Genomic DNA, 15,842 nt, shown 5'->3' on the forward strand with positions numbered 1-15,842 from the left:
GCTGATCCATATGGACCCTTTCAAAAGAGTTCCATTATCAGCATCATAGTTGGCCCCACAAGACTTCCTTTTTAACATTCCATATGTTATCCAGAGCAGAGGAAGTAGATTGGGGCCCAAATAGAACGTTCAAGCATTGTTTTTGTTTTTATTGTTGAAAGGGTCTATAGGGCTACTTGACATCCATGATCAAAAACTGACCTGACCATTGCTTAAACTAAGTAATGAGTAGAGTAAGTAAAAGAGTACTCTTATCTGCTCCCCAAGAAAACCTCCCCATAAGTCAAACACCTCATAATATTTAAAACAAAACTTAACTTAACTATATCAACCCATATCATCTCAGATATTTAAAGCTAATACAGACTCATATAATAATGTTAGATAACCTTCCCATTTCTTCCTAGTTCAGCTAAAGACCACATACTTTGTTTCAGCAATGGATATTTTAAAACCCCATTTCATAGCCCTTTTCTATACTAATTTTAAAACTCTCTGTGCGCCTAGTGAGTCAGGCAAGCACGGGGTTGTATTTGTAAACTACGTATCCCTCCTGGCCAGCTGGTGGCGCACGTGCGAAGAAAGGACCTCTGTATTATCATAGAATACGTTTTGTTGTTCCTTCCTCCTCTACTGCGTGTTCAAAACCATAGACAGTAAAAGATTCAGCAGGATTCGTTGTGAATTTTTTTACAGGCTAAATCATGTCTTTGGAGATTGAATCCGCCGAGTGAGTACATATTGTATACATTTGGCGTGGCTCCTATGATTAGTGCACCGATATCTCTTGAAAAGAACGATGTTTATGAACTTATGACCCGGGAGCTGCACTCTGCTTACGTCGACTCAACTTTAGCATAGCTAAATTGGTCGTAGCCTAACATCTATGATGGCTAGCCAATGTTATACTTACTGGTTAACTAAAATGGCTTCGTGGTAGTATTCAGTGAATGTTTCACTTCACTTTGGTCGCTGTAACCTCTTTTCTGGTTTTACCATGGCGCTCACATTAGCTGTTTCTCCCCCCTAGCTGGGGCTGTGTCCTATATCAAGTTGTTAGCATGCTAGTACTCAGCTTATTTTGTGCAATTTAGGTCAAGATCGGTCAAAAGTATGTTAATGTTCATGACTGTCACGATAATATTACGTGGGCTGGCTCCTTGTAACATTGGTTTGTAGATGCATGTCGTCCTGTTACCTTAGTTGAGCGCTCAGTCCCTAGTGTAATGTGTAAGAGATAATGCATGGAGCAAATCAATTAACCTTATACATTTCCACCCCTATTTTGGAGTTTTTCCTCGAAATTGCACACCGCCTACTTAAAATGGCCCTGTTGCCACATACTTTGACTTACAATCAAGTGCCTGACCTCTTTGGAAAGCTAAGGCCTTGTAGAATTTTTTGGTACCAATAGATTGACTGTGTGATGAACTATCAGAGAGTGGCAAAGGGTAGAATGATAGTTTTTTTTATAGGCGGTTATGCACATCTCTAGAAATGACCACATTCTGCCCTCTTGGTCACTTATTTTCTCTTGAAAACACCACTGAGGCCCACTACCAGGTCTTGTGAATCTGTATGTCAAAGTAGATCCTTATAGGATGAAGTATGACTGTGTGGGACCCATATTTGTGTGGGCATACACATGCGTTTTGCTAAGTGTCCATTTGGAGACTCCAAAAGGACCTTTGGTTACCCAAAACTAAAACTCTTCCTATACAAGAACCCCTTTATGCAGAACCATGATCTTGGTGTCAAATGAAAGGTTACAGTCTGTGTCTCATGATGGAGTGATCCCTGGAGAGCTTTGCAGTGGCTGTGCCATACATTTAGAGATGCATTATCTGACCTGGAACTCTTACTTTTGCTCCAACACCTTTGAGATTTCCATGAAAAAATGACAAACAAGGTAATGCAGCAAACATTTGTATTATAAAATGAAACAAAGGTAAAAATAGTAAATATTATTATCTCCCCCTTCCTCTGCCTCTCCCCCTGCTTCTTGCAGCACCCTTTCCTCTTTGTGTCCCACTGGTCTCAGCCACTGGTCTCAGCCACCGGCTCCTCTTCCTCAGACACAGGATCCTCAGCTCTTGATGTTTTGCTTGGTGGGACCCAGTCTTCATTGCTGTCACTGAAACAATTGTACAGATGGAAGTTAGACTCAGACCCACTAAAGTATATGAAAACCCTTCCCAACAACTTATACAAATTATATAAATGTGTGTACTCAGGTCACACCTCCCCTGCACTCTTTTTTACACAAACACACACACACTGCATTCTCACCTAACTCCCCTCCCCCAGATACCAGAACTATTCACACCTCCCCCTGCACTCTCTTTTACACACACACACACACACACACACTGCATTCTCACCTAACACCTAAAAACTATGCACTAAACATTACAAAAGCAAACGAAACTGTATCTGTAACTGTATATGGATATAAGTAGTATACTCACAGCTCGAAATCAGGGTCCTTCCCAGCTAAAAAGTTGTGCTCCTCCTCGGAGTCGCATTCGGAGAAACTACTTTCGGCTCCTCCAGATCATCGATGTCCTCCGGTTCAACATGTTTCGTTTTTGCTTGTCTTTTTGGCATGTTTTTACAAACAAAAACCTTCAAAAACTGCCTCTTGCTTGTTCAGTAAAACACTTCCAAAACACTGCTTCGGTGACTATGTTTACGCATCTGTTTTACGCATTGAATTTAGCCGACAAGGAAGTAGAATGTGACGATGTGTCACATGTCTAAAGAAAGCTCTCCTCATTGGCTACACAGACATCTAGGTCCCATCTCATTGGCTCAATCAGACGCAGCGCTATTGCCATTCAAAGACTGGTTGTCAGATTCATCGCTTACGTGACTCATTGGCTTTGATGGCATCTATCTCGACTCTCATTGGTCCTACAGACATGTAATTGGTATCGATGGAATCAGAAGAGCCTCGTGAACACGCAGAGTACCGTGAATCCAGCGACAATAATGGAAGTAGAACCGAAATATATGGATTTCCGCGAAAAATAAGTTTTTACTTCGCTTCTTTTCGTATGCATCTGTTTTGTTTGTACTGGCGTGTACAACTACTCAATATATTGGCAATAAAACAATGTAGATATTTTACATCTATGGATTCTTACGAAAATTTCAAGACCAAGCATGCTGGGCTAACTTATTGGTACGGCCATACAGACAAGTGACAAAGTATGAACGCAGCAACTTTGGGGGGTGGTGGAGGGGGGTATTCTGATATGTTATATATCGGGATAAACTTATATTTTACACACAAAATATATGTTAATTCATGGAAAGCTTTACATATATCGATTCTTGAGATTCTCAGCTTTAAAATGGTATATAGCATGACTATGGTAGTTCATGATAAGGTGCAAAAAAATGCATGGGGGTTGTTGGGGGGAGGTGGGGGGCACTGTATTTGTCCCGAATTCGGGTCACTATTAATGTACTGGGTTAAGGCTAACATTAGGTGCCTAAGTAATGTCTGTAGAAATGATTAATAAATGTAACACCAGGTAAAGTTTGTTATTGCCTATGTACCAATAATGACACCCCCCCCTCTCTCATCCTCTCTCTCTCTCTCTCTCTCTCTCTCTCTCTCTCTCTCTCTCTCTCTCTCTCTCTCTCTCTCTGTGTACATGCGTATGTGTAGTGTGATCCGTCTGATCATGCAGTACCTGAAGGAGAACAGTCTCCACCGCACGCTGGCAACGCTGGTTGAGGAGACCACCGTGTCGTTGAACACCGTGGACAGTATTGAGAGCTTTGTGGCGGACATCAACAGCGGCCACTGGGACACCGTGCTGCAGGCCATCCAGTCACTCAAGCTACCCGACAAAACTCTCATAGACCTCTACGAGCAGGTGCGTGTCTCTAATACCCTTGTGTAATGTGTGTGTTTCTAGGTGGTGCTGGAGTTGATTGAGTTGAGAGAGCTGGGTGTGTGTGTAATGTATAATGTAACGTGTGTGTGTTACAGATGTACTGATATGGAATTTTAGGGCTGATAACGATAACCAAAATGGTCTGTTTGTTGTGACCGATACGATACGTTATGTTATTATCGGCTGAAATTCCGTTATTGGAACAATAATAATATTTTAATGCTTTCATTTATTTTATCAGCCAATAATATATCGGTCGCCGATATGGCGTGTGTGTGTGTGTGTGTGTAGATGGTGGTGGAGTTGATTGAGTTGAGAGAGCTGTGTGTGTGTAATGTAAAATGTCTCTGATGTGTGTGAAACTAGGTGGTGCTGGAGTTGATTGAGTTGAGAGAGCTGTGTGTGTGTAATGTAAAATGTCTGATGTGTGTGAAACTAGGTGGTGCTGGAGTTGATTGAGTTGAGAGAGCTGGGTGCGGCACGTTCCCTTCTGCGCCAGACCGACCCCATGATCATGCTGAAGCAGACCCAGCCCGAGAGGTACATCCACCTGGAGAACCTGCTGGCCAGGTCCTACTTCGACCCCCGAGAGGTGAGATGCACGCACGTACACACGCACACACTCACACACACACACACACACACAAACACCTGAGAGAAGTACATCTACCTAGAGAACCTGCTGGCCAGGTCCTACGTCGACCCACATGAGGTGAGACACACACGCACACACACCTACGCATGCCCACCCTCACACCTATGCATGCCCACCCTCACACACCTAATCAAGTTCACCTGATCTTGCCTGCACTCTCCTCCTGTGACATGACCTTGGTTTTATGACATCCCTGCGTAGGACATTCAGTGTAAACGTTTATGACATAACGCTTCTGTTATTAAGTGTCATTCGTGTTTTTGTCATAACAAGTTAGGGTAAGGGTTATGGTTCATGTGTCATGACAGTGTCATGTCACTCTTATGTCGATACTGTCAAGTAAAGTGTTACCCAGTGTTTTTAGTAATTCAAAACAGCTTGTATGTGAATATTATTGCATACCATGCATGTGTGTGTTTGATTGTTTGTGTGTGTGCATGTGTGCAGGCGTATCCCGATGGCAGCAGTAAGGAGAAGAGGAGGGCGGCTATTGCCCAGGCTCTGGCTGGGGAAGTCAGCGTGGTGCCTCCCTCACGTTTGATGGCTCTACTGGCCCAGGTACACACACACACACACACACAGGCATACAATACACCCCTTCTCTCTCTGGTTTGTGCCTCATTGTGTTTCACCTTCTCTCTCCCTCCTTTTATCTTTCTCTCCTTCTCTCCCTCTCCTTTCTGTCCCCCAATCTCTCTCTCTTTCTCTCTCCAGTCTCTGAAGTGGCAGCAGCATCAGGGTCTGCTTCCTCCTGGTATGACCATCGATCTGTTCAGAGGCAAAGCTGCCGTCAAAGACGTGGAAGACGAGAGATTCCCCACACAACTCAGCAGGCACATCAAGGTAACACACACACACACACATACCACACACACACAGAATACGTGAGATGCCCTATGTAGACACAACATGTATTCATTTTAACTGGTGTGATTGTATGCTTGTGTGTGCGCAGTTTGGACAGAAGTCGCACGTGGAGTGCTCTCGGTTCTCTCCTGATGGTCAGTACCTGGTGACCGGGTCTGTGGATGGATTCATTGAGGTGTGGAACTTCACCACTGGCAAGATCAGAAAGGTGTGTTCCTCAGACACATACACACGACATACACACAATCAGAAAGGTGTGTTTATTCTGTACACGCATGCACACAACTCACACACAATCAGAAAGGTGTGTTTATTCTGTACACGCATGCACACAACTCGCACACAATCAGAAAGGTGTGTTTATTCTGTACACGCATGCACACAACTCACACACAATCAGTAAGATGTGTTCTGTAGACACACACACACAATGAATGTTCCACCACTCCGGATCCATATGCAGGTCACTTCTGAATCCTGAATACCTGATTCACTTCCATAGCTCTCACTTGAATGCCTTTCTCATCAAAAACAGCTGTTTGTGGTGATACCCCTGTACATCTGTATCAAACTGTGTTTGTGCATAGAGTGCACTGACTGTAAAAACTGTAATGTTCCTCTTGTAAAGGTGTGTGTGTTTGTGTTTAAAAGATGACTTTCTAAACAGACCTATGTATGTGTGTGTGTGTAGGATCTGAAGTACCAGGCTCAGGATAACTTCATGATGATGGACGATGCAGTGCTCTGCATGTGCTTTAGCAGAGACACAGAGATGCTGGCCACAGGAGCTCAGGACGGCAAGATCAAGGTCACACACACACACACACACACACACACAGAGAGAGAGAAAGACAAAGATGCTGGCCACTTAGAACTAGAGCTTAGAACGACAAGATCAAGGATACAGACACACACACAAACACAGAGAGAGAGAGAGGGATGCTCGCCACAGGAGCTCAGGATGGCAACATCAAGGTTACACACACACACACACACACACACACACACACACACACACACAGATACAGATGCTCACCACAAGAGCTCAGGACGGCAACATCAAGGTTACACACACACACACAGATGCTCACCACAAGAGCTCAGGACGGCAAGATCCAGGTCTCACACACCACACTCACACTGTCACACACTGGCACAACACACTCCATACTCACACCGAGATACTAGCCATAGATGCTCAGGACAGCAAGATGAAGAACACAGACACACACTCCTGTCTTGTGTGGCTGATGGTGGGCTGTGTTGACCTACAGGTTTGGAAGATCCAGAGTGGTCAGTGCCTGAGGCGGTTTGAGCGCGCTCACAGCAAAGGAGTGACCTGCATCAGCTTCTGCAAGGACAGCAGCCAGATTCTCAGCGCATCCTTCGACCAGACCATCAGGTACACGCACACACACGCATATGCATGCACGCACCATCACGTACATGTACACACACACACACACACACACACACACACACACTGTCAGAATATTAGCCACACACACCCATCACTGAGACCATCAAGTACACACAGGTATACACCAGACCACTTTCATTATTGCAAATTATTGTCTTTAAGACTAATATGTGTGGTGTGTGTGTGTGTGTGTGTGTGTGTGTGTGTGTCAGGATCCATGGGTTAAAGTCAGGTAAACTTCTGAAAGAGTTCCGAGGCCATGCGTCCTTTGTAAACGAGGCGACCTTCACCCCTGACGGACACCACATCATCAGCGCATCATCAGATGGCACCGTGAAGGTACACACACTTTCTCAGACTCACACACGCTTGTTCACATGCATGCTCATATGCACACTAAGGGCTGTCACTTTAATGAAAAATGAAGGGTTCATTGTCGTTGCCCTCCATTTTTTCAAAACATTATCAGCCAGGCCTGTGATTTAATCTTTATTAAAGCATGGGCTATTTCCTCTGCTTAATCATTTTTAATTATTATTTTAACTTTCGCAATGCTCACTGCACTTTCAGATTTGTCAAATAAACATTAAATGGGGCACATATGTTAACTGATTTTCTCTGTTTATTTTCGTAACACGTGTTGGTTGGTTCGATTTTAATATCGATATTGATATCTAAAGAGACAGCCCTAATACACACACTCACACAAGGTGTTTGGGAACAGGTGTGTGTGTGTGTGTGTGTGTCTGTGCGCGTCTGGATGTTGTTGGAAGTCTCAGGGGAGGATGCAGACCACCAGATGAAGAAAAAGAAGCCAGGAAGGGTGCCATAATCAATAGAAATGCTGACTGTGTGTGTGTGTGTGTTGTAGATTTGGAATGTGAAGACTACAGAATGCTCAAACACCTTCAAGTCATTAGGAACGTCTGCTGGAACCGACATCACTGTCAACAATGTTCTCCAGCTGCCCAAGAACCCAGAGCACTTTGTTGTGTGCAATCGCTCCAACACCGTGGTCATTATGAACATGCAAGGCCAGGTAACTCTTACTTACACACACACACACACACACACACACACTGTCTGTCAGTCATTTGAATTCATCGCAACTCTCATTTGTTGTGTTAATCCTGTCTCTCCTGTCTCTCTCGTGTGTGTGTGTGTATAGATTGTGCGTAGTTTCAGCTCAGGTAAGCGTGAGGGAGGTGATTTTGTGTGCTGCTCTCTGTCTCCGAGGGGAGAGTGGATCTACTGCGTGGGAGAAGACTTTGTGCTCTACTGTTTCAGCACAGTCACAGGCAAACTGGAGAGAACCCTCACGGTACGTACACACACACACTACTGCAGTACAGTCATCAGCAAACCGAAGAACCCTTGCGGTACACACACACACACACACACACACACACACACACACACACACACACACACACACACACACACACTACTGTTTCTGTACTGTCACTGGCACACTGGAGAGACATTGCTATGGAAGAATGTGGTGCAGTGTGCTTGCTCAGCTGAAAAGAGGTAGAAATGACTAACTGTGTGTCTGTGTGTAGGTCCATGAGAAGGATGTCATTGGCATTGCCCACCACCCACATCAGAACCTCATTGCCACCTACAGTGAAGACGGCCTCCTGAAACTATGGAAGCCTTGATCAAGCGCTGTGTCTGAGAGTGCGCCATGGAAACCAGTATGGGGGGTGGGGGGGTTGTTATGGTGTGTTTCTTGTAAATTCACTTTTTTTATTTAGTGCTATGGTTTTGACAGGTGTACCTGGTACCAAACACTTTTTTTATTGTATTACTTTTGTTTTGTTGATTCTCAGTGAAAGTTGTCTGATTCGTGTCTTTTGGATTTGTCGTCTGTCATTAAAACTCTTTTTAGTCTCTGAAATGGAGTGTGTCCACAAATGTGTTTAGTCAAACAGAGGACACCCAGTCAGACAACAGAGAAAGTCAAAACTGGGACTGCTGAAGGATGGAGTGATTAATGAAAGAATATGCAACTTTTTCAGATGAGAGCATAATATGGCACTTGACCACTGAGGGCTCTTGTATTGGTTCTTAGCTGTGTGTGTGTGTGTGTGTGTCATGTCTCACACCAGAGAATAAACTGAAGGCACACAGCCTGAAATCCACATTAACAACTGTTACCAAGTTGCAAGGATGACCATCACCAGTGTTGTCATCAGGGGCGCAGCTACCCATTTTTTGAAGGGTAACACAAAAACACAAAAAAAAAAACAAGTAAAACAAAAGGCCAATAATTTACACGAATAGGTTATTATCACTTATTTTTTAAGAAATTCTACCAATTTCAACTTAACCGAAGTATTGTTAAATGGCGCATTGTCACTTTAAGCGAGTCTAAACGGTTCTCATAACGTCCTTTTACCAGCTGTTGCTCACAAAGGATAAGGCTGATCCAACTCTAGCCTTTGTTTGCCACATTGACCGCACGATACTATATTAGGATTGTTAGGAAATGGAAACATGTAATGAGAATTGCTAGCGTGACATTTCTGTTTGCAGTTTGCCATTAAATGTTCAGTATGAGCATGGTAGCCACCTAGCTAGCTTAATGGAATAGGTTATATTTCAATCAGCATATGCTTAGCAAACGCTAGTTAGTCTGGTAACATGAAACATGTGCCTCCAAGCACAGACGTCACACTTTAAATCCTACCTGTTGCTTTTCACCATCCACTTATTTAACTGCTGTCGCATCCCATCCTGACATGCCATCTCATTTTCCCTTTCTTTCTCTAGTTTTAGCCCCCGACCCGACAGCTTTTATGCGTTATCCATCTTTTTTCAATAGACAAAAAAACTCACTACTCGTAGGCTACCTGCTCACTCAGCGCTCACAGCGCCCCCACTCCCTTTTCTATGTCAAAATTCTATGATGGAATCTTATGAGATAGGGCGCCTACTCTTGCCTATTAGTCCTCTAAACTGTTATTAAACATTGAGGAAATGCAGAAATGATTTAGAAACCTACAACAGTAACTACATATAGAATATACCATATATATTATTATTATTATTAGCCTATTTTTTTTTTTTACCATCGCTTTGGCGCCCCCACGGTGATGCGCCGCATATAGCGCATGCCCACTTTTTGCGCCTCTGGTTGTTATATTAACAAAAATGGCATGGCTAAGCACCAGGTTATATCACCATGTAGATGAGTGAGTGTGTGTTTGACAGAGACTACTCAGCTCTTCTGTCAACTCTGACTTTCGCTTGTAGTTGCCTGCGTCATAATACAGTCTGTTGTCAGGCGCAAGAATGCCTCAATGCGCTAGACACGAATCACTGGGAAGGGGTTGAGCCATCTGCCAGTGCAGGGATGAAGTCCACGAGGGCCGTGGTCTTTGATGTCGGGAGCGGCTCTGTCAGAGCGGGCCTTGCGGGAGACCCTGCCCCGTCGTATGTCATTCCGAGTAGGGTGAAAATGACGCGCCACGGCTCCTCCGCGTGCCCCAGGTCGAGTTTCGTAGGGGCGGCCACGGGAGTGGACGCTCCCGCAGTGTTCCCCGTGCGCAACGGGATCATCACGGAGTGGGATGCTATGGAGTGGATGTGGGAGCGCGCATTCCGCGAGCTGAACACTCCGCCGGAGAGGCACGCCGTTTTGCTCTCGGATCCTCCCCTGAGTCCCCTCACAAACCGGGAAAAGCTCGCGGAGGTCATGTTCGAAACTTTTTGCGTTCCCGCCCTGTACGTAGAAAACCAGTCGGTGCTCTCCATGTACTCTTGTGGTCAAACCTCAGGGCTGGTCGTGGAGAGCGGCGAGGGATGCTCCTACGCGACACCGGTTCACGAGGGCTTTTATCTACCCAGTAATACCTGTCGGGTGGACTACTCAGGAAGCAGCTTGGATCGGTATTTGCGCGCGCTGTTGCGGGACTCTGGGATAGAGATAGCTGAAGATTCTGCAGCCGCCACAGAAGACATTAAGGTGAAATGTTGTTACGTCGCTCCCGACCTGGACATGGAACTCCTCAAAGGTGAGAGTCACGTCGAGCACGTGCTGCCAGACGGCCAGCGCATCCAACTCGGACGCGAGCGGTTCATCTGCCCCGAGGCGCTCTTCCAGCCTAGAGCGTTGGACTCGCGGGAGCCCGGGCTGCACACGCTCGTAATGAACAGCCTGAACATGTGCGACATCAGCCTCAAACGCGTGCTGCGCCAGAACGTGTTGCTGTGCGGCGGGTCCACACTCTTCCGCGGGATGCCAGAGCGAATGCAGAGCGAGCTAGACCGCGTGGTTCCCGGTGGTGGGGTGCGCGTGGTGGCCACAGACACTCGCAAACATGCGGTGTGGCTCGGAGGTTCCATCCTCGCGGCCCTGTCCACGTTCCAGTCACTGTGGATGCGCAGGACCGAGTATCTGGAGAAAGGCCCAAACGCGGTCTACCGGGGATTTGTGTGAACATATGACATGAGTAAACATCCTAAACACCATTGTCACTGCATGTTATGATGAAGACTGATGCTGACCGCACAATGGATGAAATTATGTGTGTAATAATAATAATAATAATAATAATAATAATAATCTTAACTTACATAGCACTTTTCAAAAACAAAGTTACAAAGGTGTGTGTGAGTGTTTTAGAGAAAGGAAAGACAAGCTGAACTCACCAAAGATTCATTTTAAGACCTATTTTATTTGTACATTTGATATGGTTACACACTTATTTTGTAAATACACACATGCACACTCACACACGCGCATTCACTCCTCTGCACTCACACACACATCAGTCTAGGACACACAGCTTCCACTTCACAGAGGTTCTCATCTTAGGAGGAGTGAAGGCCTCAGTGTCTGTATGGAGAGAGACAAAACAATGATTGACACACACACACACTGATGATACACACACTTTTCTGCTGCAGGTGATGCTTAGCTGCACTGACCTTGTTGAGCTGTAGGGGGCACTCTCTGCTGCTGGAAGGAGGCTGTGATGCTGTTGGCTGTGGAAGTGGGTCCCGTCACCTACACATGCACAAACACACACGCACACAAAGAGGGTCTCTGTCTTAGTTTACGTTTCAGGTGTGTGTGTGTGTGTGCGGTCTCACCAGTGTCTGGGTGTTGCCTAGATCCAGATGAGAGGGATGTTACTCTCCATGAGAGTAAGTAGGTGTGGTGTGTGTTCTCACCAGTGTCTGTGTGTTGTTTGGGATCCAGATGAGAGGGATGTTGCTCTCCATGAGAGTGAGTAGCTGGCTATAGTTGCGCTGTAGTGTCCCCGCCTGGTCATCATACTGGAACAACACCAGAGCCTTCAATAGTCCCTGGATCTCCTCTGAAAAACACAAAGCATTATATAAAGCATATACAGACACACGCACACACAATCTTTCAAACACACGCGCATGCATGCATTTTATACATACACGAGCGAACACCCTCACACACTTTCTCTCTGATACACACATTCAGACATCCTAAAACCTGTCGTCAACCTCCCACGACAATCGTTCGCTCGCACATGTGTACAAGTAAATGAATGTCTCACCTTGACATGTCTTACCTCTCATCTTGTCGACTGTGTGTGTGATGTGTGTGAGTGCGTGCAGTAGCGCCGTCTCCTCAAAGGGACTCCCCTCCTTCAGGCTAAACTTTTTCCCCTCGGCCTTACGCCGATTCTTAGAGGACCGCCTGCAAGCACACAGAAATGCACACACACAACAGATTAAGAATGCTTTATCATGTACAGAGTATTAAATGTATGTGCATTCTTACTCATATGTGCAGGAGTTGCTGTGTGTGTGTGTGTGTGTGTGTGTGTGTGTGCGCTTACGCTGAGATGCGCGAGTTGCTGTGTGTGTATCTGGAGCCCACGTGACTGCCACTCATAACACTGCTGGCCTCTGAGTAGAGCTCCACATCTCCACAATCACCCTCATCTGTGGGAGAGAGAGAGAGAGACAGAGAGAGAACATACGCGGAGTTAGTGGGGGGGCAGGGGGAGCACTGCCCCCTCTTGTGGAAACGGGTAATTGCATTATTTCAAAAATTAGTGAAATACGTCTGGCATGACCAGATATTTTAAAAATAATTTAAATAACACAAAACAACAATATAAGGAACGGGCTGCGGTTGATGATGGGAACAGTCAGGTATTCTTCTCTTACGATCCTTCACATCGAAAGCGACGGCCAACCTGACGAGGCATGCAGGACGCTTCCTTTGATTCTTGGGGTTTTCGCTATGATTTAGGTCTGTCCTGCACTCAATAGCCTACAGTTTGGAGTTTACTTACTTTGCCTTTCTAGAATCGAATTTGAGTTTTCAATGACTCGGTCTCCTTAAGCTAAGCATAGGTACATGAACCGATGCATCTTGTTATTTAAAACTCCACTCTGCTAGGTGGCTCGCATGCCAGCAGCACTCTTGAGGCGACGGAGGTTTAACGTTCCACAAGCACAGCACTAGGCTATATAGTTAGTTTTTAATAGCAAACAGAAATGTCAAGATGGCAACAGATCATTACATTCTTTAATTGACAAAATATGATTGTACAAAATATTCAATCAATGTGGCGCAAATGAGGCTAGAGGCGATGGATTATTTTCTCAAAAGTGAGCAGCAACCAGACTCTATGGGCTAAGCCCCGAATGTTTTCAACTGCTAGGTGACACTGTCTTTTGCGTTTCAAGACAACCGTGCTGCATTGGATTTCATAAGGACGAATTGTTAAATTGTTACAATGTATATATATATATATATATATCTTTATTTAGCATGTTTGTTTTCTCCATATGTGCTCATGCTGTGTTCCTCAAGTGGTAGGCCAGGTCTCAGCAGCCAGCTAGGCTACAATTATTATTATTATTTTTGTCTGCCCCCCCCCTGGCTGGAATGTCAAACTCCGCCTATGAGAGAGGAGGAGGGGGAGGAGGAGAGAGAGAGAGAGAGAGAGAGGAGGGGGAGGAGGAGAGAGATAGAAAGAGAGAGAGAGGAGGGGAAGGAGAGAAAGAGAGAGAAAGAGAGGAGGGGGAGGAGGAGAGAGAGAAAGAGAGGAGGGGGAGGAGGAGGAGAGAGAGAGGTGGGGGTTCGTAATGTTCCTCAGTTCATTATGTCTTTTGAAATGGCAGTTAAAATGTGGAAGTCAGGGAAACTAAATTGCAGGACATGTGTGTGTGTGTGTGTGTGTGTGTGTGTGTGTGTGTGTGTGTGTGTGTGTGTGCGCGCGCATATACCCAGCATCTCTTGTCTGGCTTTCTCCTTCTCTTCTCTGACCACAGCGAGTCGTGTTTGATGGCGTGAAAACAAGGCCTTCTGAGACTCCAGGAATGACACCTGTGTGGTATAAGCTACACACACACACACACACACACACACACACACACACACACACACACACACACACACATAAAGACATTACAGACGTACACACATTATAGACTACAAACTACTACTATTCACTTATCCAAGTTTTAGAAAACCCCCCCCCCCACACACACACACACACACACACACACAGGAGCCTGTACCTTCTAGTAAAGCAGGTTTAAGGTTGGTCTCTATGATGTCTTGTCTGTTATAAAGATGCACCTGAGGAGGAAACAGCAATTAGACACACCATACAACAGGTGCCATACAACAGGAGTACACACCATCTAGTAGATGTAAGACAGACAGACACACACACACACACACACACACACACACACACACACACACACCACAGCCCCAACACCATCTTGTAGATGCAAGATGAAATCTACCAAAACACACAACCCTTCTGGTAAACCATACAAGATAAATCTCGACACACACAAACCGTACACCGTATATATAATCATACAATACAGATAGATAGATAGATAGATAGATAGATAGATAGATAGATACTTTATTGATCCCCAGGGGAAATTCAAGGTCTCAGCAGCAGCATACATACAACACAAACACATTCTTTAACAGCAGAAAGAGTAATTAAAGTATATAATATAAAAAACACAACTAAGCAGTAAGGACAGTACTGATGAGATTGAGGGAAGAAGGGGGGGGGGGGGGTGATAGAGAGAGTGATGGAGGGGAAAGAGAAATTGAGAGAAAAGAGACAGAGAAAGAGAAAGACTGACCAGTCTGAGGGCCTCTTCCCACGCTGCACCAGTGATGAGAGCAGATATGGCCTCCTCACAATCCTGAAATACACACACACACGGTGTCAACCAAAAATGACAACTGCTTTACTATACAAAAATATATACATGCGGTTTGTGCATGTGTGTGTGTGTGTTTGTGTGAATTTAGGCTGATTGTCAAACCTTGGCGTACTGCTCCAACAACACAGATGCCTCTGTATACCTCCTCTGCTCCAGTAACTTATCTGAAAACACACACATACATAAACATAAACACAACACATTTTATAAGGGGTCTATCTCCAGTGTCAGTAGCAGCCATGCTACAGTGGTGACAGGGTGCTACCAAACACTGACATACTCATACAGCCGAGTTGAATGATCAACTAGCTAGCACACACACACACACACACACACACACACACACACACACACACACACACACACACACACACACACACACACACACACACACACACACACCTGCCAGGTCTCGGGCAAGTAAAGCCAGCTGGTCAGGAGGGAGGGGCATCTGCATGGCTACTGAGAGGGCGTGTCTCCAACTAGCCCCACCCACAAAGGCCTGAAGCGCACGCGCCAGCTCGCCACATCGCCATAGCAACAAGCCGGCCATTTCGGCCTGGGAACGCTCCACCAGGTGCTCCGCATACGCCGCACTCAACTCCTACACACACAGGGACAGAACATGTCTGAGCGAGTGTGTGTGTGTGTGTGTTGTGAGGTGCTCTGTGTGTTTATTTCATGAAGTTAACACCTTAGCATATCTGAGAGGGTGTGTGTGTGATATTTTCTCAGATGGTCAGCATACGTCACAGTCAATTCCTACACACACACATGGTCAGAGCATATCTCT

The 15,842-nt window shown here is 45.4% G+C and overlaps 3 protein-coding genes across 7 annotated transcripts in view; 2 read left to right on the forward strand and 1 right to left on the reverse strand.

Annotated features, from left to right (window-relative positions):
• The first annotated feature begins 614 nt into the window (after window positions 1–614).
• smu1a (SMU1 DNA replication regulator and spliceosomal factor a) lies at window positions 615–8,750 on the forward strand. 2 transcript variants are annotated; one of them, XM_042060737.1, is made up of 12 exons: window positions 615–730; window positions 3,677–3,887; window positions 4,348–4,500; window positions 5,011–5,121; window positions 5,278–5,406; window positions 5,519–5,638; window positions 6,122–6,238; window positions 6,705–6,832; window positions 7,063–7,189; window positions 7,722–7,889; window positions 8,019–8,171; window positions 8,413–8,750. In XM_042060737.1, the coding sequence occupies exons 1-12, from the start codon at window positions 705–707 to the stop codon at window positions 8,509–8,511; spliced, it is 1,542 nt and encodes a 513-aa protein (XP_041916671.1). In that variant the 5' UTR covers window positions 615–704; the 3' UTR covers window positions 8,512–8,750. The 2 variants fall into 2 exon arrangements, with proteins under 2 accessions (XP_041916671.1, XP_041916670.1); XM_042060736.1 differs by lacking the exon at window positions 8,413–8,750 and adding an exon at window positions 8,274–8,406 and having other exon boundaries at window positions 8,019–8,231.
• elp1 (elongator acetyltransferase complex subunit 1) overlaps window positions 2,344–15,842 on the reverse strand; it is a 25,321-nt gene continuing 11,822 nt past the window's right edge. The window contains exons 28-38 of one of the 4 annotated variants that reach the window (XM_042060734.1): window positions 15,452–15,653; window positions 15,152–15,213; window positions 14,966–15,028; window positions 14,372–14,432; window positions 14,078–14,191; window positions 12,676–12,781; window positions 12,406–12,533; window positions 12,032–12,177; window positions 11,786–11,864; window positions 11,623–11,693; window positions 2,344–2,370 (exon numbers count right to left, since the gene is read on the reverse strand). In XM_042060734.1, coding sequence (XP_041916668.1) covers window positions 11,626–11,693; window positions 11,786–11,864; window positions 12,032–12,177; window positions 12,406–12,533; window positions 12,676–12,781; window positions 14,078–14,191; window positions 14,372–14,432; window positions 14,966–15,028; window positions 15,152–15,213; window positions 15,452–15,653 — 1,029 coding nt within the window. In that variant the 3' untranslated portion in view covers window positions 2,344–2,370; window positions 11,623–11,625. Of the gene's footprint in view, window positions 2,371–4,528; window positions 4,560–8,249; window positions 8,295–11,512; window positions 11,694–11,785; window positions 11,865–12,031; window positions 12,178–12,405; window positions 12,534–12,675; window positions 12,782–14,077; window positions 14,192–14,371; window positions 14,433–14,965; window positions 15,029–15,151; window positions 15,214–15,451; window positions 15,654–15,842 lie in introns of those variants that run through there. The other 3 variants (XM_042060732.1, XM_042060733.1, XM_042060731.1) reach the window with 3 other exon arrangements.
• On the forward strand, window positions 10,150–11,326 carry LOC121681159 (actin-like protein 7A). Its single transcript, XM_042060738.1, has one exon. It carries the CDS (start codon window positions 10,209–10,211, stop codon window positions 11,292–11,294), a length of 1,086 nt encoding a protein of 361 aa, XP_041916672.1. The 5' UTR covers window positions 10,150–10,208; the 3' UTR covers window positions 11,295–11,326.

This window comes from Alosa sapidissima, chromosome 14, assembly GCF_018492685.1.
Source record: "Alosa sapidissima isolate fAloSap1 chromosome 14, fAloSap1.pri, whole genome shotgun sequence".
Lineage (NCBI taxonomy): Eukaryota > Metazoa > Chordata > Actinopteri > Clupeiformes > Clupeidae > Alosa > Alosa sapidissima.

What these genes read in the sequence shown, in the direction of transcription:
- smu1a (XM_042060736.1), top strand. Translation starts at nt 705, where the DNA reads ATGTCTTTGGAGATTGAATCCGCCGA. An exon ending in CCACTGGCAAGATCAGAAAG is followed by an intron (nt 5,639 to 6,121) that starts GTGTGTTCCTCA and finishes GTGTGTGTGTAG; the next exon opens with GATCTGAAGTACCAGGCTCA. An exon ending in AACCGAAGAACCCTTGCGGT is followed by an intron (nt 8,232 to 8,273) that starts ACACACACACAC and finishes ACACACACACAC; the next exon opens with ACACACACACACACACACAC.
- LOC121681159 (XM_042060738.1), top strand. Translation starts at nt 10,209, where the DNA reads ATGAAGTCCACGAGGGCCGTGGTCTTTGATGTCGGGAGCGGCTCTGTC.